Source organism: Cervus canadensis, chromosome 22, assembly GCF_019320065.1.
Source record: "Cervus canadensis isolate Bull #8, Minnesota chromosome 22, ASM1932006v1, whole genome shotgun sequence".
Classification (NCBI taxonomy): Eukaryota; Metazoa; Chordata; class Mammalia; order Artiodactyla; family Cervidae; genus Cervus; species Cervus canadensis.
The window spans coordinates 1122613-1146363 of record NC_057407.1 but is presented as its reverse complement, the minus strand read 5'-3'; the positions used below and the strand labels follow the sequence as shown (position 1 = coordinate 1146363).

General features: G+C 52.2%; 1 protein-coding gene, 1 long non-coding RNA gene and 1 other non-coding gene across 3 annotated transcripts in view; all 3 read right to left on the bottom strand.

Moving 5' to 3' along the window:
• KBTBD12 (kelch repeat and BTB domain containing 12) overlaps positions 1-23751 on the bottom strand; it is a 55629-nt gene that overhangs the window by 2479 nt on the left and 29399 nt on the right. Inside the window, exon 5 of the mRNA XM_043442745.1 lies at positions 9190-9387. Within this exon, the coding sequence (XP_043298680.1) occupies positions 9190-9387 (198 nt within the window). The remainder of the gene's footprint in view (positions 1-9189; positions 9388-23751) is intronic.
• Positions 12981-14748, bottom strand: LOC122424682. The gene is made up of 2 exons (XR_006264498.1): positions 14579-14748; positions 12981-14467 (listed from the first exon to the last, which is right to left on the bottom strand). It is a non-coding gene; the product is annotated as an uncharacterized LOC122424682 (long non-coding RNA).
• TRNAG-UCC lies at positions 21269-21341 on the bottom strand. The gene has a single exon. It is a non-coding gene; the product is annotated as a tRNA-Gly (tRNA).

Sequence of the window (23751 nt, the reverse complement as noted above, 5' to 3'; positions counted from 1 at the left end):
TATGTGCTGGATTTGTAGTTCAGATGGCTGGCTGTGTGCATTCGTGTGCGTCTTCTGTGCTTAGATTCCACTCCATTGGCTTCCGGTCTCTTTGGTTGGAGAAACCTACAGTCATTCTAATAATTTTTCCTCATATGTTATCTCTTATTTTTCTCTAGCTCTTAAACATTCAGTTCAGTTCAGTTCACTTGCTCAGTCATGTCTGACTCTTTGCGACCCCATGAACCGCAGCACGCCAGGCCTCCCTGTCCATCACCAACTCCCAGAGCTTGCTCAGACTTATGTCCATTGAGTCAGTGATGACATCCAACCATCCCATCCTCTGTCGTCCCCTTCTCCTCCTGCCCTCAATCTTTCCCAGCATCAGGGTCTTTTCCAATGAGTCAGCTCTTCGCATGAGGTGGCCAAAGGATTGGAGTTTCAGCTTCAGCATCAGTCCTTCCAATGAACACCAGGACTGATCTCCTTTAGGATGGACTGGTTGGATCTCCTTGCAGTCCAAGGGACTCTCAAGAGTCTTCTCCAACACCACAGCTCAGAAGCATCGATTCTTTGGCACTCAGCCTTCTCTATAGTCCAACTCTGACATTGCTGTTGTCTTTTTTTAAGTGAACAATTCAGTGGTTTTTCGTATATTCACAGAACTGTCTCAACCACCACCACCACCTGGCTTGAGAACACTCTCGTCATCCCCAGAAAGCAACCCTGTCCCCATCAGCGCTAAGTTCCTGCTCACACTTGCCCCGCCCCTGACACCCCATCTCCACACACTTGCCTCTTCTGGACATTTTGTATGAATGGACTCATTTGGGGCCTTCTGTGACTGCCATCTTTCCCCGAGCACAACGTTTTCAAGGTTCGTTTATGCTGTGACCTGGGTCAGCCCTCATCCCTTTATCGACACGTACCACTCCATTGCACGGGTGGACCGTGTTTTATTTATCCGTTCATTAGTTGACAGATACTTGGATTGTTCCTCCTTTTTCCTGTTAGAAATACTGCTGCTCTGAACAGTCCTGTACTGCTTCTGTGTGGACAGATATTTTCATTTCTCTGGGGTATGTGCTTCGGAGGAGGGGAACTGCTGCTGTCCCTGGTGTTACAATGAGTAACGCACACACACGATGTGACTCCAGAAACCTCAGGTTTCAGATTCCGCGGCAGCCGCTCCGCTCTACATTCCCACCAGCCGTGGATGAGGGCCCAGCTTCTCCAGTCCTGTCAGCACTTGCTATTGTCTGTTCCTTTCCTCACAGTCACCCTCGTGGGCGTAAAGGACTGTCTCACTCTGGTTTTGATTTGCATTTCCCCAGCGGCTGGTCGTGTGACCCCTTGGCCATTTCTTTATATTCATTGGATGTGTGTCTATTCAGGTCCTTCGGCAGTTTTTAAAGAGTGTTACCAATAGTTTTCTTTGTATTATTAAGTTGTAAGACTTCTTTTAATAGACACAGGATTCGAGTTTCTTATTAGATGTGTGATGTTTTCTCCCGTCCTGTGGGCTGTACTTTCACTCTCTTGACATTGCCCTTTGGAGCACAGAAGTTAAAATTTGATGTACAACGTATCTGTGTTTTTCTTAGTTGGGCTTTACGTTTATATAAGAAACCATCACCTAATTCAGGATCACAAAGATTTACACCTATGTTTTCTTCTGAAAGTGTATAGTTTTACCTCTTGGGATTACGTTTTTGATCCATTTTGAGTTCATTTTTGTGCCTGTGTGAGGTCCAAACTTCACTCATTTGCACGTGAATGCATATCCAAGTATTGCACGTGGATATCCAATTATTCCTGCACCATTTGCTGAAAAGGGGGTCCTTTCCCCATTGAATTTTCTAGCACTCTTATTGAAAATCAACTGACCATTAAATAAGGTATCATTTCTGGACTCTCAAATATATTCCATTGATCTCCATGTCTATCATGGCATCCCTACTAGACAGTCATTGATTATTATATCTGTGAAGGAGGTTTTGAAATTAGGAAGTATGAATCTTCTAACTTTGTTCTTTTACAAGATTGTTTTGAGTGTTCTGGGTCTCTTGCATCTCCATATAAACTTTAGGATCAGTTTGTTAATTTTTCTGTGCCATGTCTTACTGTTTATTTGGGTTTTCAATGTCTTTAATGATGTGCAGTTTTCACTGTACCAGTCCTGCGGTTTTTGGGGTCACATTGTGTGTGTGTGTGTTACTCTGCAAACCCCGGGACCGAAGCCCACCAGGCTCATCTGTCCATGGGACTTTCCAGGCAAGAATACTGGAGTGGGTGGCCATTCACCTCTCCGGGGTATCGTCCTAACCCAGGGATCAAACCCTAGTCTCCTGTACTGCAGGCAGATTCGCTACCGTCTGAGCCATGAGAGAAGGCCCTTAGTATTTCTGATACTACTATAAACGGAATTTTTTCTTTTTGAAAATCCATTTATTTAGTAATTATTTGGCCGTGCTTAGTTGCAGCACTCGGGACCTCTGGTTGCAGCGTGTGGGACTGAGCTCGGCCCCAGGGCCGTCCTGGGGCTGCTCTCTCCACGTTAGTTTTGGAGAAGTCGCTGTGAGCGAGCGGAGACACAGCTGACTTCTGTGCGTCCGTCTGGTGCCCTGCAGCCTTGATGAGCTCATGTTAGCTCTGGTGGCGTTTTTCTTCTGTGAACATTTACCTGTTTTCCCGCATCTGTTCTCAGCTGCAGCGCCCGGGCCCTCTCTGCGGCAGGCTGGCTTCTGCGTAGTGGTGGCGTGCGGGCTCAAGTTGCCCCGTTGCGTGTGGGATCTTAGCTCCCCGACGACCAGGGGCTGGGCCCGCGTCTCCTGCTCCACGAGGTGAGTCCCAAGCGAGGGAGCGCCGGCGAAGTCCCTCTCGGAGCTTTTCTGGTGGGTCCCTTCAGGTTTTCCAAATAAAATGTCATGTCCTAGGCAGTTACCTATTCCTCGCCAATCTGGATGCCTTTTATTATTATTTTTCTTTCCTGACTGCCCTGATTAGTACAATGTTGACTAGAAGTGACGGGGGCGGGGGGCATCTTGTCTTGTTACTGATCTTGGAGGGGAGCTGTTAGTCTAACAGTAAGTCTGATGCTACCCGTGGGTTTTCATAGACGCCCTTTATTGGGTTGTGCAAGTCCACTTCTGTCCCCCTGTTTTGGGTGTTTATACCACGGAAGGTGTTGGATTTTGTCAAATTATTTTTTCTGCGTCTGTTGAGATGATCAACCTGATTTTGTCCTTTATTCTGCAGATATACTGATAGTATGTCACATTGATTAATCTTGTGAACCAACTTTTCGGGCCTGGGATGAACCCTGCTTGGTTGTGGTGCATAAATAACTTTCTCCACACTGCTGCACTTAGCTTGCCGGTCTTTTACTGAGAATTTTGGCATCCGTATTCATTCAGGGATACTGGCCTGCAGTTTTCTTGCAATGTCTGTCCAGTTTTGGTATCAGGGAGATACTGGCCTCATCAGAAGAGCTGGAAACGTTCCCTCCTCTCCTGTATCCTGTGAGTTTGTGAAGCGTTGGTGTCATGAGCGCTGATCCTTCTGAAATGTAACCTTGGCTTCCTCAGTCTGTGCTGGAGGTGGACGACAGGGGTTGTGAGTCTGTCTTTTACCCTGGTGAGTCCCAGGACTCCGGGCAAGAACTGTGAAGAGTCTGAGACTCTGCCGGTGAGCTTGCTGCAGCTCCACGGATACCAGCAGATGGCCCGAAACTCCTGGGTCTGGAGGAAGGACCCCGTGCGCCCGCATTTTAAAGCTGCCAGTAACTGGAGCCCCCAGCCCCACGGCAGCACGGAGCGCGCCCGTGGCACCTGAGCCCGGGCGGCTCTGGAGGAGGGGAGCCCCAAGCTCAGCGCCCGGGAGCTCTCATAACGGCCAGTACGCGCGACTGGCCGCCCCTGCAGTGTTTAACAGTCTCCTGGCCCCCAGCTACGCTTCTTTAAAAAATATTTATTTCTATGTATTGGTTTGGCTGCGCTGGGTCTTAGCTGTGTGTGGCCCGTAGGATCCTCAGTCTCCACTGCAGCTTGCAGGGTCTAGTTCCCGGACAAGGGATCGGACCTGGGCCCCCTGCACTGGGAGCTCGGAGTCTTAGCCACCGGACCCCCACTTCCTACTCTTACTTGGCTTGGACGCTGTTTTTGGTGAAGGAAAACCCAACGAAAGGGAACGGGGGAGACAGGTTTTGGGAGACACAGTGTGTCTCACATCTGAAAACGCGCCCCCCATCTGGCGGTTCGGCAGGGATGGGCGGCGCAGGGAGGCGACTGTCCGATAGGCGTTTGAAGGCACTGGCCCCCCTTTCTTCTGGCTCCCAGCGTCCTGTTTCCTAAGCGCGGCTCCTCTGATTCCCAACCCTTTCTCCGAGGCAAGCCCTTTCTCTCCGGGACTCTCAGGACCCTCCTGCGTCCCCGGCGTCCCGAGTCGTCGCGGGGAGGTGCTTCACTTCACGTCCGTTTTCTCCCGCTCTGCTGGGATGGCCGATTCCTTTCAGCAGGGACTTCAGTTCAAGGAAACTCTCCTCATTCACGGCAGGGGTGTTTCGTCCAATCGCTGTTTCTCTTCATTTTTTTTTTTTTTTTAACTGAAACGCCTGTTATTCACATGCTGAGCGTCGCAGACGTACTCTCTCTGTCCCTCGTTGCTAGGTGTCCCTTCCACCTTGCACCCCAGGTTTTCTGCTCTGGATTTCTTTCCTATTGTGTTCTCAACCTCCCGGAACCCTTTGGCACCAACGCACGTTCTCTCCCTTCTCTCCAAGGACGCGTCCCCTCCTGGCATAGCCTGTCTCCTCCAGCCTGTTTCTTCGTCTCTGTGTTTTGATTTCTCCCTGTTATGTACACACTTTCCGCAGAGGTCTGATCATTCCCAGCTGTTTGCTCATCTCTAACAGAGGGACACCACGGAAGCCTTTTCTGTGAGGTTCTTTAGGGGGTGAACTTGCTTTTCCTTTCTGGGGCGGGGGGTGCTGGCCGATCCCCAGGGGAGAATCATCCAGTCTCCTGCCTAGAGGGTATGGCCCACGTCTGGGAGCCAGAGAAGAAAGAAAGCTGATGCTCTCGAGGTTCGGGATGTAGCTGTTCTCTTAAGCTCCCTGTTTTTATCACGGATCACCTCCCCCACCCCCCTGCCCCGTCCTCGGCTTCTGTCTTTGCTGGGGTGCAGGAGGGGCTGTGTCTCGGTGTGGGAGGGCAGGAGTTGGGGTCCCCTTCCTGCCTCTGTCCCCGTGTGTTCAGCATCACCCCTCTCCCCTCCTGCGGCCGCTGGTCCCTCCCGGGGTCTGTGGTCTGCGCTTCCTTCTGCTGCCAAGTGAGCTCCGAGCTCTCGTCGGGGCGGCCACTCACCCACCCTCTGTGCTTCCCGCACTGTGTCGCCGCTGTCCGCTGTCCCCTCCTCTTTGTCTGACTGTGTCCATTCCTCGTACTGTCCTTTTCAGGGAGTCTGGGAGAAAACAGAGGTGTTCCACCTACCATTTTATCCAAAACTGTATCGCTGTATTTATTATGTGCTTTGGTATCCATCGAGCTGAGCCCAGCTGCTCAGTCATGTCTGACCCCTGCAAGCCCATAGACTGCAGCCTGCCACTCTTCTCTGTCTGTGTCTCCGGCAAGGCAGGCGGGTTCTGTACCACTGAGCCACCGGAAAAGCCAGAGAAATTTCTTGACTGTGGTTTTCTGAGTAAATAAGTGGGATGCGTAGGCTTGTGTTGCATAAGAAGAGAAAATTCAGTGCTTCTTTTCAGGTCCGATCCTGAGATCCCCAGTTCATCATGAGCATGCTACTGTATTAATGCACTTGTTCTGTTTTCCATAAACCCCTGTGACAACTCACTCAGCCAGTCTCGGACAGTCTACTGTCTTCGAAGCAAATAATTAAAATGGACTTTGAGAGCTTGTATGGTAAATCCATTTCCCTCTGGCTGGAAGCATTATTAGTCCATTACTGTTCCAGGAGAAGAAGTTGGCTCAGACAGTCTTGAAAAACAGGATATCAGTTCTCTAACTCAATATGATACAAAGGAAGATAAGACAAGGAATGAGATGAAGCAGTGTATCTTCTGGATCCTTAGACACTGGTTACCAGCCACTGCTCCGGAGGTCCCCAGGCTGCCCTGCGCCTTGTCTGCCCATCTTTTCGGGTGCAGAGAAAGCCTGCAGCCAGAGGACAGAGGGCAGGGCCGTGACCAGCAGGGCTTCTGTGGTTTCCTCTTCCTCTTCCTGTTGCCCGGTTAGTGCTGAGCTCACTGCTGGAGGGAGCCCTGGAGGCGGGGGTTGGGGGGCGGGGATGGGGCGCCTGGCTCTCTCTGCCCCTGCCAGGCCTCCTTACACTCGTGGCCCCAGTGAGGATCCCGACAAGAGCTCCTTGCCCGGCCAGGGTTCTTGCTGCTGTGACACATGCCACCTTTATGTGAGTGTCTGATGTTTAATATAAAAGAGATTTTGTTGTTCAGCCGATAAGTCTTGTCTGACTCTGCGACTCCATGGACTGCAGCACGCCAGGCTTCCCTGTCCATCACCATCTCCCAGAGCTTGCTCAAACTCATGTCCATTGAGCCAGTGATGCCATCCACCCATCTCATCCTCTGTCGTCCCCTTCTCCTGCCCTCAATCTTTCCCAGCATCAGAGTCTTTTCCAAGGAGTCAGCTCTTCGCATCAGGTGACCAGAGTGTACTAATAAAAGCTACTAGAGCCATTACAAATACATTTTGGAAAATTCTATGAAGAACAAATAGAGGAAAATTGAGGCTTCTTATTACGGGGACTTTCAAGCATACAAAAACTAGTAAATAAGGGCTTTTGGCAGTCCAGTGGTTAGAGATCAGTGCTCTCACCACCAGGGGCCCAGGTTTGACTCCTGGTGGGGGAACTAAGATCCCACAATCCACGTGGCCAAAATGAAAACAAAAAAGCAGTAAGTAAAGCCCCTGGAGCTGTTACCCAGCTGTAATCACGACCAGCACTTCACCAAGGCTGTGAAATCTATTCCTGCCGCCCCCAGCACCCAGCCCCCATTCAATTAAAAAAAGTATTTGCTAGGGTAGAGTAACACAAATTTCAGACAGCATATCACTTTCATCTCTAAAAACTTCTACACAGTCTCTAATCATTCTAACGTTTTTCCTTTTTCTTCCTCTCTTATGTAAAATGACAGTGAAAAAAGTGAAAGTGTTAGTCCCTCGGTTGTGTCCAGCTCTTTGCCAACCCCTGGACTATATCCCACCAGGCTTCTCTGTTCGTGGAATCTCCCAGGCAAGAGTACTGGAGTGGGTTGCCACGCCCTCCTCCTGGGGACCGAACTTGGGTCTCCCGCACTGTGGGCAGACTCTTTACCGTCTGCACCACCAGGAAAGCCCCTACAACACACATTATCACGACCGAACAGAACTACCAACTCCTCAACACCATCTTGCATTAGATGCTATTAATACCCCAGTCCATCTAACACTCCAGTCCACGTTCAAATTCCCCAGAGTATCTGAAAAAATATCTTTCTGCAGAAGATTTGTCTGAATCAGGAGCCTAATAAGGCACACTCATTGTATCGGGTTCACACAGCTCCAAAGCCTCTTAGTTCCTAATGAAAACTTGATTCTTTAACTTAAACATATTTATGTGCTTTCAACACGAAGGCAGGCGTATCCCAGGCTTGGCTTTCTTCAGGGGCTGTGCCATTTTTATCTGGCGTGCATCCAAAGTTGTAAGTGCTCCTGAGGCGTGTTTTTCCTGGACCGGTCCTGGCCTCGAGCGTCCATTAGGGAGGTTAGAATGAAACATCTGGTCATTTTTAGTGTAAGTGCTTTCCACCTTAGTTACCAGGGCAACTAATCAAACTTTGGAGACAGCTGCTTATTAGATTTATGCATATTTAAGATTCTCCCTGTTGCATTAAAAATTATAAATCCATACTGCAGATGGCAACAACGGAAGCAGTTAGATTTATGGAACCTGAGTTTGGTGATGAATGCGTGGATCACGTATTCTCTTAGAACTGCTTTCAAGCAATCCGTCTCGAGTGGCAGCAGTGCAGGAATAGGAGTTTTCGGAGGACAGGATTTTTATAAAGACCGATAAAGGCGCGGCTGGCGCCCAGCACTCCGGTTACTCCTGTTCCCGTGTGCTCCTCACGTGTGTAAGTTCTACGGTCGGGCATCAGCCTCCCCCCCCATTCCTCCTCTCCTCGTGTTCAACTCCTACTCATCACGTGTCCGCCATGTGCCAGACACATCCCTGCCACCCACCGAGGAGGGAGCAGCCCCCACTCCGAGGGTGTGAAGACCCAAGGTCAGAGGTTGGCAGGTCGCTCGAGGTCACCGACTTTGAGTCAGTCTCCTGAGAGGGTAAGAGGCAGGAAGGCCAGGGGTCTCCAAACGGGGGAATAGGCTGCAAGTGTCAGACATTTTTTCTCTCTCTCTTAAGCGGCAGGAGGAAACAAACTATAAGGGTTAAGATTTTTTCCCCTTCTCTATACAAATTTAACAAGAGGTTTCTCTTAACATTCTGTGTTGCCATGACGACACCTGGCTCCACCTGAACTTAACTTTGCTCAAACCTTGAGCTAGCTGATGTGGTTTTCTTATGGACGTGTTTGTCTTAAGCTATGTTAACGTGCTATGCGTTTACCCTAGACTGTCTTCAAGTCAGTTCCGCCTAAGACTCAGAACCGACTTGACAAACCAGTATGTTTCATTCATACGTTGTTCTCCTAATCTATGTTAATGAAACTGTACGTTTGCTTGGGAATCTGCTTTTCTTCAAGATTTCATGTCAATCATTTGATGGCCTGGGCTGACTCACCTGGTACCAAGCTTATCTCAAAATGCATGTTGTGGGGGAGGGGCCTGGTGCCTCTCTCTGAGTTTTGAGACATCACCTTTCTCTAATTAGCAGCCTGCTGGTAGCTATATAACATCTATCTGGCCAAAGACTAGCAGGGGGGCACTCTTTCTGCCCCCGTCTGATGTCTGCGTCAGAAGCTTTCTCTATCTCTTTTATACTTTAATAAAACTATCACACAAAAGCTCTGAGCGATCAAGCTGTGTCACTGGCCCTGGATTGAATTTCCCTCCTCCGGAGGCCAAAAATTCCAGCGTCTTTCACCGCTCTGCAGCAGCCTTTCAGCCCACCCCCCCCAGGGATTGTCGGTTGGGTCGGTTAAGGGCGGTGTCGCGGCATTTCCAGCCCAGTGGGTACCTGCTCCGTGGAAGCCCCCGCAGACGTAGAGCTTCCCATCCACGGTGCCCGCGCTGGTGGAGTTGGAGCGCAGAGAGAGCAGGGGCGTGGGCATGGGGGGCCCCTCTCTCCAGAAGTCCCCGTCTGGGTTGTAGATCTCCACCGCGTCCAGGCACTTCCGGACCTGGCCCTTGTCCCGGCCAACGCAGCCGATCCCACCTGCGGAGGGGGACACACGACAGAGTGACTGGGGTGGGGCGTCCCCGCGGGCATGCCCTGGCCCGCCCGGCCCGCACCCCAGGCTCACGGCCTGGGCGTTCTCGGGCACCTGGTGCTTCTCCTGGGGTGCTTCCTTTCTTTTTTTAAATTAATTATTAGTTTTTTTAATTGAAGGATAATTGCTTTGCATAATTTTGCTGTTTTCTGTCAAAGCTCAAGCTGAATCAGCCACCCGTATACGCACGTCCCCTCCCTTTTGAACCTCCCCCCCGTCTCCCTTGCCATCTCACCCCTCCAGGCCGTTACAGAGCCCCTGAATTTCCCGAGCCACAGAGCAAACTCCCGTTGGCTACCTACTTTACCTATGGTAATGCAAGCACACTGGCTGGCTCAGGGGCCTCCCTTGAGAGGAGGACTTTGCGGTCTGAGTGTGAGCGTGACCCAGTTCCGCCGTCCGCCCGCCGTCCTGTGGTCGTTAGGATTCCAGGGACCCGGCTCTCGAGCAAATGTCCTTTCCCCTCCCATTGTCGCCAGCCCATCTCCCCCTCGCCTCCTGCTTTTATTTATTTCTGGCGGCACTGACTACTAGCTTGCGGGATCTTACCTGCCTGATGAAGCGTCAAACCTGTCCCCGGTGCAATGCGAGGGCAGAGTCCTAACCACCGGTCCCCGCTCCCTCTCTTCTCCAGGGGCAGGAATCTTCCCCCCTGAGGGCGGGCCAGCCTTTGGTAAATTGTAGCTTTAGGGTTCAAAGGGAGGCCCCAAACCCAAATGCCTGCGAGTCTTCCGTTTTCAGCGACGCCGTTCATTCAGCAGGCGCTCTCTGACGGCCTGTTACACAGCGGGCAGCATGCTCATGATGAGCAGAGAAAAGAGTGAGGCGTGTTTCCTGCCGTTAGGAAGTTAACGGGGCGGAAAGCCACATGGACAGAGAAACAGAGAGCAGACATCGTGACAGGCACCTTAGAGGAGACACGCTTACGCTCGGAAGTCCAGAGACTGCAGCAGGTTAACAGAAACACCGTGTACTCAATTATGGCTCTAAGTCCCGCCCTCCACCGGGGCGGTGATGGCATAAGGACTTCCAGTCCACCGTAATAAGAAACAGGAGCTTGCCCCACCATGAAAGGCTGTAAACGTCGGGGCTGTCTCTCCTTGTCTGAAGCGCGGCTCCGGGGAAGCAGGTGAAGCCCCCGGAGGGGAAGGCAGTTGTCTCATCGGTGACCTCACTGCACGCAGACCGGATCGGACAACCTGCTCTGCATGGCCCGTCAGAGTCGGGACGGTGCCAGCCCCGGCTACCCCAGAGGGTCGGGGAAGGGTCACGGCAGTGGGTGTGGGTGGGGCTCGGCTCTGGTGTTCACAGCAACAGCGAGGCCGGCGTCGAGACCCCTCGGCTCTCACAGGCTTTGCCCAGCGCGTCGTGTCTCTTAGGGACTAATACCAGGACGCCTCGTGGCGTTCCTTCTGTCGTTTAACCCTGCGCCCATCCGTGTGCTGCCGGTGACCCTTCCACCCGCCGCCAGGCGGTTCTCAGTCTTCCTTCCTCTGTTGCTGTTCAGTCGCTCAGTCGTGTCCGACTCTTTGTGACCCCATGAATCGCAGCACGCCAGGCCTCCCTGTCCGTCACCAACTCCCGGAGTTTACTCAAACTCATGTCCATTGAGTCAATGATGCCATCCAGCCATCTCATCCTCTGTCGTCCCCTTCTCCTCCTGCCCCCAATCCCTCCCAGCATCAGGGTCTTTTCCAGTGAGTCAACTCTTCGCATCAGGTGGCCAAAGTATTGGAGTTTCAGCTTCAACATCAGTCCGTCCAATGAACACCCAGGACTGATCTCCTTTAGGATGGACTGGTTGGATCTCCTCGCAGTCCAAGGGACTCTCAGGAGTCTTCTCCAGCGCCACAGTGTGAAAGCATCAGTTCTCGGGTGCTCAGCCTTGCTTATGGGCCAGCTCTCACAGCTGTCCTTGTGTTACATGCGTGATGCTCGGCCCTGAGTGAACGTGAAAGGACTGAGGGAATGGCGGTTCTCACCCGGGTTGAGCCCACCCAGAATAGAGGCGATGGAGGAGAGTGCGGGAGGAAGCCTTTTCTTCCCCCCTTTTGCTGATGGAGCCCAGCCCGTTTCCTGTCTCAGGACACATCCAGGGATGAAGGCTGTAAACACAGGAAGCTCTTAGCGCTTTCTCTCTTCTCCGCCTGGATAAATAATTTAGCCCATTACCGTGCCAAGTCTGAGTGGCTGCACTTCCAAGGAGGGGCCACGCTGGCCTCAGTCAACTGTGCTGTCTGACGCTCGCAGACCCACTTCCCCCCTGGCGCTGGGGTGGCCAGAGGCTGCTTCGTCCAACAGATCGGGGAGTCTCTGTCTGAGGGGCAGGACGGCCTTAAGGAAGAGGCTTTGTCCATAGCCGCTGACCCTGGAGCCACCCATCAGGTAAGATGAGCTCCCTGCTCCCTGAGATGGGGAGAGCGGTGAGCGGGCTGGCTTCTGTTGTTAATACGAGCACTGGGGATGACCGGTCAGTGGAGGCGCGCGGAGGGCATGCAAGCCGCTGGCCATCAGCCTGGCACAGCCAGCAGCCCGCGCCCTGGATGTGATCAGAAATTCACATAAAGCCCATCAGGGGAGCTCCCCCAGCATCACGTGCAAGAAGCACGGGGCTTATGCTGGAGGTCGCTGGGATAATTAGAGTGCTGTCACTTTCCTCCCCCTGTCGCTAAGTGCCTTTAATGGTGCCGCTCAGCCCTTTTACGTAGCTGTGCCTTCTGCTCGGCTGGCAGAGAGTTGACAGGCTCCACTCGGGCAACGCGCGCTCTGCCTTTGTTTCTGACCGTCGGCCCCCGAACGCACCCCCCGTCTCCCCTGGATGTAATTCCACCACCAAGCATGCTCTCAGTGGCCCTCTAGTGCCAGCGACTTAATGAGCTTAACCTGAAAGTGGAGGCTGGTTAGATAAACCATCCCACGAAAGTGTGGTCTTTATTAATAAGTCGGCGCCGGCACTAGGAGAGAAGCCTTTTGACCCTGCAATGGGATCAGAGCGTCTTTAGAATGTCAGTGAGCCGCCCCGGATCTCTCACTTCTGTGCCACCAGAGCCTGACTTCCTGAGGTCAGAAACAGGCGCACAGAAGCTCTCTTTGCGAGTCCTACGTCAGCGGACCTCCGGCGCAGTGTACCAACCTTAGTTCTTCTGGGCTGGGGTGGGCTGGGAGGGGGCCGGTTACAGAAGAGGGTGCCTCTCTCCCCTCCTTTATTTCTACCAAGATGAAGACCTGCCCCTCGTGTGTTTGGCCTGTTGGTCTTTCCCTGTTCGGAGCTGCAATGTCCCCCCACACAGAGCCTGGGCCGGGGGCTGGGGACGGCAGGGCGTGGTCCTCCCCTGACTTCCGCTAGGACCTGCTGTCCGAGCGGCCTGGATCGCGGCGCGGGGGTGGCTCCTGTGACCCTGCCCTGCAGGCTGCCGTCAGGAGGCTTATCCTGCCCCACTCGGGGCTCGGCCGCAGAGGAGGGGTGATTCTGGAGCTCTTCTGACAAGCTCCCAGAGTTGCTTCCATGGCTGAACAAGCTCTTTCTTTTTCTTTTTAAAAAAGTATTTATTTATTTGGTTGTTTTAGGTCTCAGGTGTAGCATGTGAGATCATGTTCCCGGATCAAGCATTGAACCCATGTCTCCTGCATTGGGAGCTAGGAGTCTTAGCCTCCAGGCCTCCAAGGAAGTCCCTTGGCAAGCTTTAATAAATACATTCACTGCTGCCGGCTCCCATGGACCTTGGAAAAAATCTGGGCTTTTGAAAACAGAAAATGAAAGTGAAAGCCTTGGTTGCTCAGTCGTGTCTTACTCTTTGCGACCCCCGTGGACCGTAGCCCGCCAGGCTCCTCTGTCCATGGGATTCTCCAGACAAGAATCCTGGAGTGGGTTGTCATACCCTCCTCCAGGGGATCTTCCCCACCCAGGGACGGAACCCAGGTCTCCCCCATGGCAGACAGATTGTTTACTGTCTAAGCCACCAGGACAGCTTTGGGCAATGTAATTTCTCTAAGTCTCAATTTTCTCATCTGTAAGTTTTGGATGATAATTTCAGTTTCGTAAAGCGTTGCAAAGATTAACTTATAGGTGAAGGAGGAGAGTGGTGAGGAGGAGCAGACATGTGTTGCAAACCCAAGTATCACCAGCAGGATAGGAGTTTGATTTCTTCCCACGCACCCGTGTGAGCAAGCGGCCAGCACGTAGCCGGTCAGGGGGATGGTCATCCCTCCTCCTCCGTGTCCCAGACGCTGTGTTAGTAAGCCAGCGTTCACAGGAGCTACTGAAGTCTTCAGTTTGCTTGCTCTCAACTTAACTATCTGCGTGTCTGTGATTAAGGGCTTACTGACTGAAGGGGCGAATCTTGCTTCCTCCGAGGTTGGATGGAGGCGATGGGAGGCTGAAGGGCTGAGCGATAAGCTGAACCTCCGGGCAGGGAGGCAGGCTCCCTGGCACGGTGCACCAGGCCAAGTGTTTCGGGGGTGGGAGCTGTCACGTGGCCCCACGGGAGACAGGCCGGAGGATCCTGTTGGGGGGGTGGGGGCATCCAGGAGTGAGGCCGCCCCGGGTCGGGGCGGAGGGGCTGCTCTGACTCAGCGTGGGGCGCGGTCCCTTCCTGAGACTACAGTGCCCGGGGCGGTGTCACTCTACCCAGGCCGTCTGCTCTCCCTTTTTAATCGTATTTATTTATTTATGGCTGTGCTGGGTCTTTGCTGCCGTGCAGGGCTTTTCTCCAGTGGTGTCCACGGGCTCCTCATCGCGGTGGCGTCTCTTGGCTCAGGGCACAGCTCTAGGGCGTTCGGGCTTCAGTAGCTGTGGCCTGCGGGCTTAGTTGCCCCGTGGCTCATGGCATCTTCCCGGGTCAGGAATCAATCCTGTGTCCGCACCCCCACCCCCCGCCCAACACTGGCAGACGGATTCTTTGCCACTGAGCCGCCAGGGAAGAGCTCTGCTTTTGTTCTGCTCTCATTTAGGAGTTCCAGATGTGAAGCCTGAGCCCCTCGCAGACACGACCTCACTTCTCATCCCCTGTTAGTTAATGCAGGGCTCTAATGGGCATTTTCAGGAAAAAAAAAAAAAAAGCCCTTCAGCACAGGGTGAGAGGCAGGGTCAGCTGCCTTCACAAACTCCCCGGCCGCGCCCAGGAGCGTCCCGCTCACCACCCGGGCAGTGTCGCTCCGTCTGTGCGGCGTCCTGCTCACCCGCTGACCCCTGCCCGTCCGTCACCAGCTTTTCTTGCAAAGATAACAACCACGGGCCTCCATTCTGCGTGCTTTTCAAAACAGATGACCGGGAAAAATCAAAAGAGCTGAAAAAACCAAGTTCCCTTGGTTAGCACTTGACTCTGCTTGATTTTGGAGGGAAACTCAAGGGCGTGAAATGTCTGACAATTGCCGAGTGGGAATACAGGCGGTTGACAGAAGTTCTGGCTCCAAGTCCCGGGCATCAAAGAAGCTGTAGTCTTGTCTGTGGCTGATTCCAGACAACTGCTGGGCTTCCCTCCAGCCCAGTCCTGGGCCTCCGTGGACTTCAGCGCACCTCACCTCTCTGTTCCTCCAGACTCTGACCCATCTCTGCCTCCTTTCTTCCCTGGCTGTCCTCCCCAGCTCGTCCTGCAGGTCCTAGCAGGTCCAGTGCCGAGCCCGCAGTGGGGTGAAGGAGCTCCTGCAGAGATCAGAACCTTGGAACAGCCCTCCCGCCACCTGGCCACCCTCAGACAGGAGCCCCCAGACGTCTCGGGTCTGTCCATCTCCCGAAGGCGTGCCTGGCTTTCAGCCACACCTCTGCCCAGTCCTCCCCTCCCTGCCTGTCTTCCTGGCCGCCCTGTTTCCGGCACCCTGTGCTCCAGGCTGGCTCAGCCTGGGCCCCAAACACTGAGGTGGTTCCCCCCTATGCCGCTGTGGAGGCTGGTCTCCGCCTGGACGGGTCTCTCCTCCCCAGGAGGACAAATCCCTACTTCAAGGCTCAGCTCAGCCATCACCCCGAAGAAAGGCGTTGTGTCTCTGCAAGCGGCCATCCCCTCCTTCGGGCGCCTGCTGCTCTCTGAACGGAGATCAAGGTTCCTATAAGGACGCTGCTCCTGTGTGTCTTCCTAGGCTGCAGGCCACTGGACGGCAGAAGGATGCCTCGTTCACATCCGTGCACCCCACGCTCCTCGCTGGGGCAGACGGTCGAGAAACGAAGCTTTGCTGAGTGTGTGTGTGGTCCCGCCCCTCACCCACGTCGCGGGTACCGTTTTCTTCTTCCACTCTTCTGTCAAAACACAAGGTGATGACTAGCTTCTAGAACTGGCCAAGCCCTAAGTGCAAACAGCTGAACACTCACCCCCTGTCAGACTGTAGACGCGATCTGCTTAAGGATATAGGACTCCCAGCGCAGGTGTGGGCCTTGTTGCTGTCTGCTGTTGGGCTCATCTTTGCCCCCCGGTCTGCCTGCCTGAAAAGTCACTGACCCCCCGTAACTTAGGCTGGACATAACCTAACAGGACACAGGCTGAGTTTATACTAATAATTCTGTCTGGCGACCAAGCAAAGATGCATTAATCAGATGTACTCCACAGCTTGCAAACGTAGACACAAGATGTAATGTGTGAAGGCAGAGTATGCACCATTCTGCTCCCTGAGGTTCTTCTAAAGGGGGCTTTTTTGATAGTGTGTGGTGAATAATTACTGTAGAGAAAAGATCTCGGGGATTCCCTGGGGGCCCAGTGGTTAGGACTCTAGCGCTCTCATAGCTGGGGCCCAGGTTTGATCCCTGGTCAGCGAACTACGATCCCACAAGCTCACAGAACAGGAAAAAAAAAAAAAAAAGAAAAGTCTTAACAAATCTGGCATATTGACCTTGTGTGTAAATAAAATGATTTGTAGAAAGTGATAATTTGTGCTCATTTCTATATCTACCCAAGAAAGGGGAAAGGAAGGGAGTATCTAAAAAATGATCACATACATGAATCAGGATAAACTAGTCGAAGATAATACATTGTACTCAAAAATGACAGGATTTTAAAATAGATATCTTCTTCTTTAAAGCATTAAAATTTTTCCATTTCAGCTCTTCACGCTCTTTTAAAACATATATTACGTTATCCCTGCTTAGTGAACTGATGAGACCAGAGTCAAGGTCTTCTTAAGGACTGAGAAGTAACTATACACTGTTTCCACAACACGCTACAGACACAGACGGTCTGGACACCAGGCCACGTGAAAACACATCTAGATCTGCTTTGCTGAACGAATTCTTGCTTTGGGTGTGACTTTGAGCAATTTACCTCTTTTCATGAAAGCAAAGCGTAGAAAGTACACTTGCTCAAGGTTTTGGCTGCATCCTTAGCTCCTCTGCAAACATAGTCAGAGACCCGGACAGCGTCCGCCAGACATTTCTCATCTGTTCTCGGTAACGGTCTCATCCCTGTCCACCCGGGGCTTTCACAGCGTAGCAGCTTCTGACATTCTCTGCTTTCAGCATCAAAATCGCTGTGAACTTCTAGCTAGTGTTTTATATATATATAATTTTATGTATTTACTTTTGGCTGTGCTGGTCTTAGTTGCAGGGCAGGTTTTTCTCTAGTTGTGATTTCTCACTGCGGTGTCTTCTCCTGTTGCGAAGCGCAGGCTCTGGGGTGTGTGAGCTTCAGCAGTTCTGGCTCCCAAGTGTAGTTGCTCCCAGGCCTGTGGGGTCTTCCCAGGCCGGGGATCAGAGCTGTCTCCTGCACGGGCAGGCAGACTCTTCACCTCTGGGCCACCAGGGAAGGCCCTCCAGTTATTTTTAAGCAATCCGTATGTATATTTTGGGTATTTACTTCATGTCTCTACTAGGTGCTAGAGAACAAGTTTAAGCTCTTTGTGTGTGTGTGTGTTTTATGTTTTTTTTGTACATAAAGCTCAGTCTTGGGAAATGGAAGGCAAATATGAAACCATTATAATACAGCATTACCATTACATATCGATCCGACAGAGCACAAGTCCCCACCAGTCACCACGCTGAGATGTGGGCCCGCCGACTCTGTGGTCTTAGGATGTCAGTGATGGGAGTGATGAGCGCTAAGCTGGGAGGCTCAGTCATGTGGACTCTGCGGCCCCGGGACTGCAGCTCGCCAGTGAGAACCCCAGGCAGACTCTGGCCTCTGGGAGCCCTTGATCCTGGGTTCCCCAGTGAGGGGGCCAGGTAATCAAGGGGAAAACCCTTCACAGGGTTCCCTGGAAAGACCTCTCATGGGTACTGACCGCAAAAACACGGCGAGCCATTCTCTCTGGTTCAAGGCCACTTCAGCTGCTGTGTCTCCAAACTCAAGTCTGCTCTCAGAATAAAGCGGGCACTGGGACGCCCCACTGAACTTCTGTGGCCGTTGAAAAAGCACCTTCTTTCCTTGTCCAGCATGAGCTTAAGAAGCCTAAGAAGCTATCTCTAGGCCCAGAAGACTCTCGGGACGAGATCAGAGCACTCCCAGCCCGCCCTGAGGGCCTGCAGACACAGGGAGCTCTGAGCAGTGCCCGGCCTGTGTTCCTGGGACACGTGCTGTCCGGGGGGACCCCTGTCCCCTTCACCTCTGGTCTCTCCTAAAAACCAGCCGGGGCAGCTCATGCACCAGAGGCTTAGTCAATGCTGTGAGCATATTAAAAAAACACCCTCCGTGAACACGGCGTCCCCTCTTCCCTTCCTCACCCAGCATCTGAGCTTTGCCACATGCAGTCCTGCAAGCATTCGTACCAGAGTCGCCTGACGTTTCCCACAGAGCAGACCCCAGGCCCCACTTCAGACCTGATAGCCCAGAATTCGCCACAGGTCGGGGCCAGGATTCTGCCATTTTAATGAATAGCCTGGGTGACGTGAGACATGCTTATCTTTTTAAAAAACTGCTTTAAGGGGACTTCCCTGGTGGTCTAGTGGTTAAGACTCTGTGCTTCCAATGCAGGGGGTACAGGTTCAAACCCTGGTGCAGAAGCTAAGATTTCACATGCCGATTGCTGCAGCAAAAATAAATAAATAAATTAATTAATTAAAAAAATTTTTTTAAGCTTACTTTGGAAAACAAAAAAAAAATACTGCTTCAAATTTTATCAAAAGACATAAAAAGGCAAAATCAGCACGATGATGAACCTTGGCCCTCTCATAATGTAATTCACCTTCGACTGCTCACTGACACACATTTACTGCAGCAACTGGAACCTTCTGTGTAACTACCCCCCTCAAAGGGTGCCATCACCCCGTGCAAACGACCCCATGGCCACGTGGGGAGACTTGGTATTAGCTGGCTCCCTGGACAGGGAAGTGAAAAATCTGTGCTTTGCAAAATTCCCTACAACGCCTGGAACTCTGATGCTGTTTGAGGCTTTTTGCCCTGATGGAGGAGTAGGAGAGAAAGGTCAGTTCCATCAACTGATGTTTGCAAGCGCCGGTCACGTGAACAGCCAGGCCGGCTGTCAGAACGGACACGGACAGATGAGCAGGGCAGGTCTCTGCCCCTGGGTGTCCGGGGAGCCTGGCCAGAGTCCCACTGAGAGCAGCGCCCCCGGTTCACACAAACCCCCTCGAGGGGCGGCAGACCCTGAGGGTGCGCTGGTCTAGACGCAGAGGCTCAAAAGCAGAGGGAAGAGAGGAAACCCAGCCGCAGAAGGGAGGCTTGTTCAGGGGTGACCCCCAGGGCCCGCGGCGGGGCAGGCAGGGACACGGCTGAGTGGCCGCCGGGGCCGGCCCGGGACAGGTCTCAGCATTTTCCACAAATAGATCTCGTGGCTCACTTTCTATATTTGACTTCGCCTGACCCATCAAGTTAAAGGAACTTTGGAATCCAATTTGGCTTTTTAAAAACACTTGAGGAAAACCCCAAGTATATTTATGAGTGTGCACTGTGGTCTCAGAAGAAAGAATACTGCATTCAAAGGTGTAACTGATACTACGAAATCTGAATTTCACAAAAACTTTTTTCAGAGAAAGAAAACCTCTGGTACCGCATTCCATCAGTAGTTTATAACAAAGCATCATGAGTTGGGTTTAATGAGGTGGAGCCCAGGAGGTTTTATTTTTCTCAAAACTTTACTAATAAGAGGGTACAGAGGATTTCTCTGGCAGTCCAGGAGTTAAGACTTCACCTTCCAATGCAGAGGGTGCAAGTTTGATCCCTGGTCGGGGAACTAAGACCATGGCATCCGGTCCCACCACTTCATGGAAGTATACGGGTAAAAAGTGGAAACAGTGACAGATTTTATTTTCTTGGCCTCAAAAATCACTGCAGAGAGTGACTGCAGCCATGAAATTAAAAGACACTTGCTCCTCGGAAGAAAAGCCACGACCAACCTAGACAGCATATTAAAAAGCAGAGACGTTATTCTGCTGACAAAGGTTCATCTAGTCAAAGCTGTGGTTTTTCCAGTACTCATGTATGGATGTGAGAGTTGGACCATAAAGAAGGCTGAGTGCCGAAGAATTGATGCTTTTGAACTGTGGTGTTGGAGAAGACTCCTGAGAGTCCCTTGGACAGCAAAGAGATCCAACCAGTCAATCCTAAAGGAAATCAATCCTGAATATTCACTGGAAAGACTGAAGCTGAAGCTTCAATACTTTGGCCACCTGATGGGAAGAGCCGACTCATTGGAAAAGATCCTGATGCTGGGAAAGATTGAGGGCAGGAGAAGAAGGGGACAACAGAGGATGAGATGGTTGGATGGCATCATCAACTCAAAGGACATGAGTTTGAGCCAGCTCAGGGAGATGGTGAAGGACAGGGAAGCCTGGCGTGCTGCAGTCCATGGGGTCACAGGGTCGGACATAGTGACTGAACAGCAATGGGGGGCTAAGATCCGACATGCCTCGCAGCCAAAAAATCAGAACATAAAACAGTGGCAGTATTGTGTCACATTCAGCAAAGACTTTAAAAGTGGTCCACATTAAAAAAAAAAAAAAACCTTACAAAGGAGTCTTCATGTAATTTCTTTCCTACTTTATTCTTCATAAAAGTAGGATTGAAAGCCTTGAAAGCAAGGAATTAAGAACATTTTCTCCTAGCAATAGGATATCTTAACCTAAAATTATTGGACTGATAACTTTTTTAGAGGATTACAATTTCACTTTTGAATACAGTATGCTTGCTTCTGAAATGACAGTGCACACTCACAACTTTTTTTTTTTTAGAGGATTAAGCCATATTTTGGATTAAAGTAGCTTAATTGTGTCTTATAATGAGCTCTCACAGTACAAATGACAAAAGAGTTTTCTTAAAAAAAAAATAATAAAGCATCTTAAAATGCATGGCCTCAAGCAGCACCCTTCCACGGGTCTCCTCTCAGAGGATTTCAAAGGGTTCTGTTAAGACACAGCCCCTCTGCCCTGCTCTTCCTGAGAACGGGCTGCCTGAAGGAGCTCTCAGGAAAAAGTCAGTGTGGAAATCAGCTCGTTTTAAATACCGGGAGTTTTTAATAAGGGCATCATTGGCTCAGTGGTAAAGAATCTGCCTGCAATGTAGGAGATTCAGATTTGATCCCTGGGTCAGGAAGATCCCCTGGAGGAGGAAAAGGCAACCCACTTCAATACTCTTGCCTGGAGAATCCCAGGGACAGAGGAGCCTGATGGGCTAGAGTCCCTGGGGTCGCAGAGTCAGACACCACTGAGCACGCACAGACTTTACTCACAAGGCTCCATGGAGACTATTTAAATTATTTTAAGTGTTCCAGAAAGTCACCCATCAGAAGAGCCAGTTACTGTGTAGGGAAGATGGTAAAATACACATGTAACTGCATGAACCTTGGAATCACTTTAGCAACAACTGAGACAGATGCTGTCCTGAATTTTTATTTTATTTTGAACATTTATTTACTTGGCTATGCCAGGTCTTAGTTGCAGCATGCGGGATCTAGTTCCCTGACCAGGGATTGAACCCAGACCCCCTGCATTGGAGGTGCAGAGTCTTAGCCACTGGACCACCAGGGAAGTGCCTGTATTTGTATGTTAAGAAGGAAATGTACAGTTTCCCAGGAACAACCACCCAATAGCTTACTAATGCAGTCTTTGCTAGTCCATCATAACTTCTGGAGTCATTTTTATCTAAATTCAAATTATTCATGGTGTCTGTGATGATGTGGTTTTCCACTACAGGCATTTTCACAGTAAACATTTAGTGCAGAACTTAACTTAAATCTTTACGACGCAAATCAAACCTCCAGCGGCAGTTTTAGCCAGAGAAAGCACCCAGCAATCTGACGTGTGCAGCTTTAGCTCCTACAGGAGGAATACGTCCCGGCCAGTATTCCCCCCACGCAGCGGCAGGCTGTGTGAATGGACACCAGGCCAGCGTGCGAGTCCGTGAGGGGAGGACGCAGGAGAGCGCGTGTCTGTGACGGGAGAGCGGGAGAGCGCGTGTCCGCGAGGGGAGGGCGGGAGGAGCGCGCGTGTCCGTGAGGAGAGAACGCAGGAGAGCGCGTGTCCGCGAGGGGAGGGCGGGAGGAGAGCGCGTGTCCGTGAGGGGAGGGCGGAGGAGAGCGCATGTCCGTGACGGGAGGACGGGAGAGTGCGTGTCCGTGATGGGAGGGCGGGAGGAGAGCGCGTGTCCGTGAGGGGAGGACGCAGGAGAGCGCGTGTCCGCGAGGGGAGGGCGGGAGGAGAAGCGGCAGTGGTCCGCCGAGGGAGGGCGAGGAGAGCGCATGTCCGTCGGGCGGAGGACGTGAAGAGTGCGTGTCCGTGATGGGGAGGGCGGGAGGATGAAGCGCGTGTCCGTGAAGGGGAGGACGTGAAGAGAGTGCGTGTCCATGTGACGGAGGACGGGGGAGCCAGCCGGTGTCCCCGAGGAGGAGGGAGAGAGCGCCGTGTCCGTAAGAGAGGGGGTGGAGCGTGAAAGAAAGAGCGCGTGTCCATGAGGGGAGAACGGGAGAGCACGTGTCCGCGAGGGGAGGACGGGAGGAGAGCGCGTGTCCGTGAGGGGAGGACGTGAAGAGAGCGCGTGTCCATGAGGGGAGAACGGGAGAGTGCGTGTCCGCGAGGGGAGGACGGGAGGAGAGCACGTGTCCGCGAGGGGAGGACGTGAAGAGAGCATGTATCTGTGAGGGGAGGACGGAGGAGAGCGCGTGTCCGTGACGGGAGGACGGGAGAGCGCGTGTCTGTGAGGGGAGGACGGGAGGAGAATGCGTGTCCGTGTCCGTGAAGGGAGGGCGGGAAGAGAGTAGAAAGAGGGGGTCCTTTGACTCCGAAGGCCTGGGAACAGGTGACCCCAGCACAAGGATGCCCCCTCCGTGGGCCGCGAGCCCAGCATGGAGACCTGCCGGGGCAGGAGCTGGAATACCTCACGCTTCTGAAGGTAGGAAAGAATTTGGGGCCATGTTAGGACACTACAGTGTAAGGGCACCCCCTGCCACTTTTTTTAAAACACAGTTTTCAATTGGTGGCTCAGAGAGTAAAGAACCCGCCTGCAATGCAGGAGACCTGGGTTCGATCCCTGGGTGGGGAAGATCCCCTGGAGAAGGAAATAGCAACCGGCTCCAGGATTCTTGCCTGGAGAATCCCATGGACAGAGGAGCCTGGTGGGCTACAGTCCAAGGGGCCACAAAGAGTCGGGCACGACTGGGCGACTAATGCACTGACACACACACGTATTTTGCTGTTGTGTTGTTTTGTTTGTTTTTGGTTGCGCTGTGAGGCACATGGATGTTAGTTCCCTGACCAGGGACCAGACCCACGCCCCCTGCATGGGAAGTGAGAAGCCTTAACCACTGGACCGCCGAGGGAGCCCTCCCCCCCACCCCCCACTTATTTCAAGTGATAATAATCACCATCTCTGCTGTATATTGGGCACCTGAACACACAGTAGTGTTCATCTCCCTTAAGTGCCTCGTTTTATGAATGAAAAACAGACTCGGAGAAGTGAACCAACTTGCTGGAAATCATAAAGTGGGGTCACTCACTCGTGTCTGACTCTTTGTGACCCCATGGACTGCAGCCCGCCAGGCTCCTCCGTCCATGGGGTTCTCCAGGCAAGAATACTGGAGTGGGTAGCCATTCTCTTCTCCAGGGGATCTTCCCAACCCAGGGATCGAACCCGGGTCTCCCGCATTATAGGCAGACACTTTACCGTCTGAGCCACCAGGGAAATCATAGGGTGTTCATAATTTACAGGATAGGAGGAACTTTGTTTCAGCAAAGAAGACACTTGGGGAGTCTTTGTACAGATGGGATTAACTCAGAAGACTTACACAAACATAATGAGGTGAAGATGAGGGCCGTGGATCTGAGAGCCCAGATTGCCCCTTGTGACTGCCTCTCTCCCTGCGGCAGTTAGCTTTGAGGTTTTCCAGTCCCCGTGACTCCAGCTCTGTAACAGTCGCCCTCACGTGACAGAGGCCAGACTGCG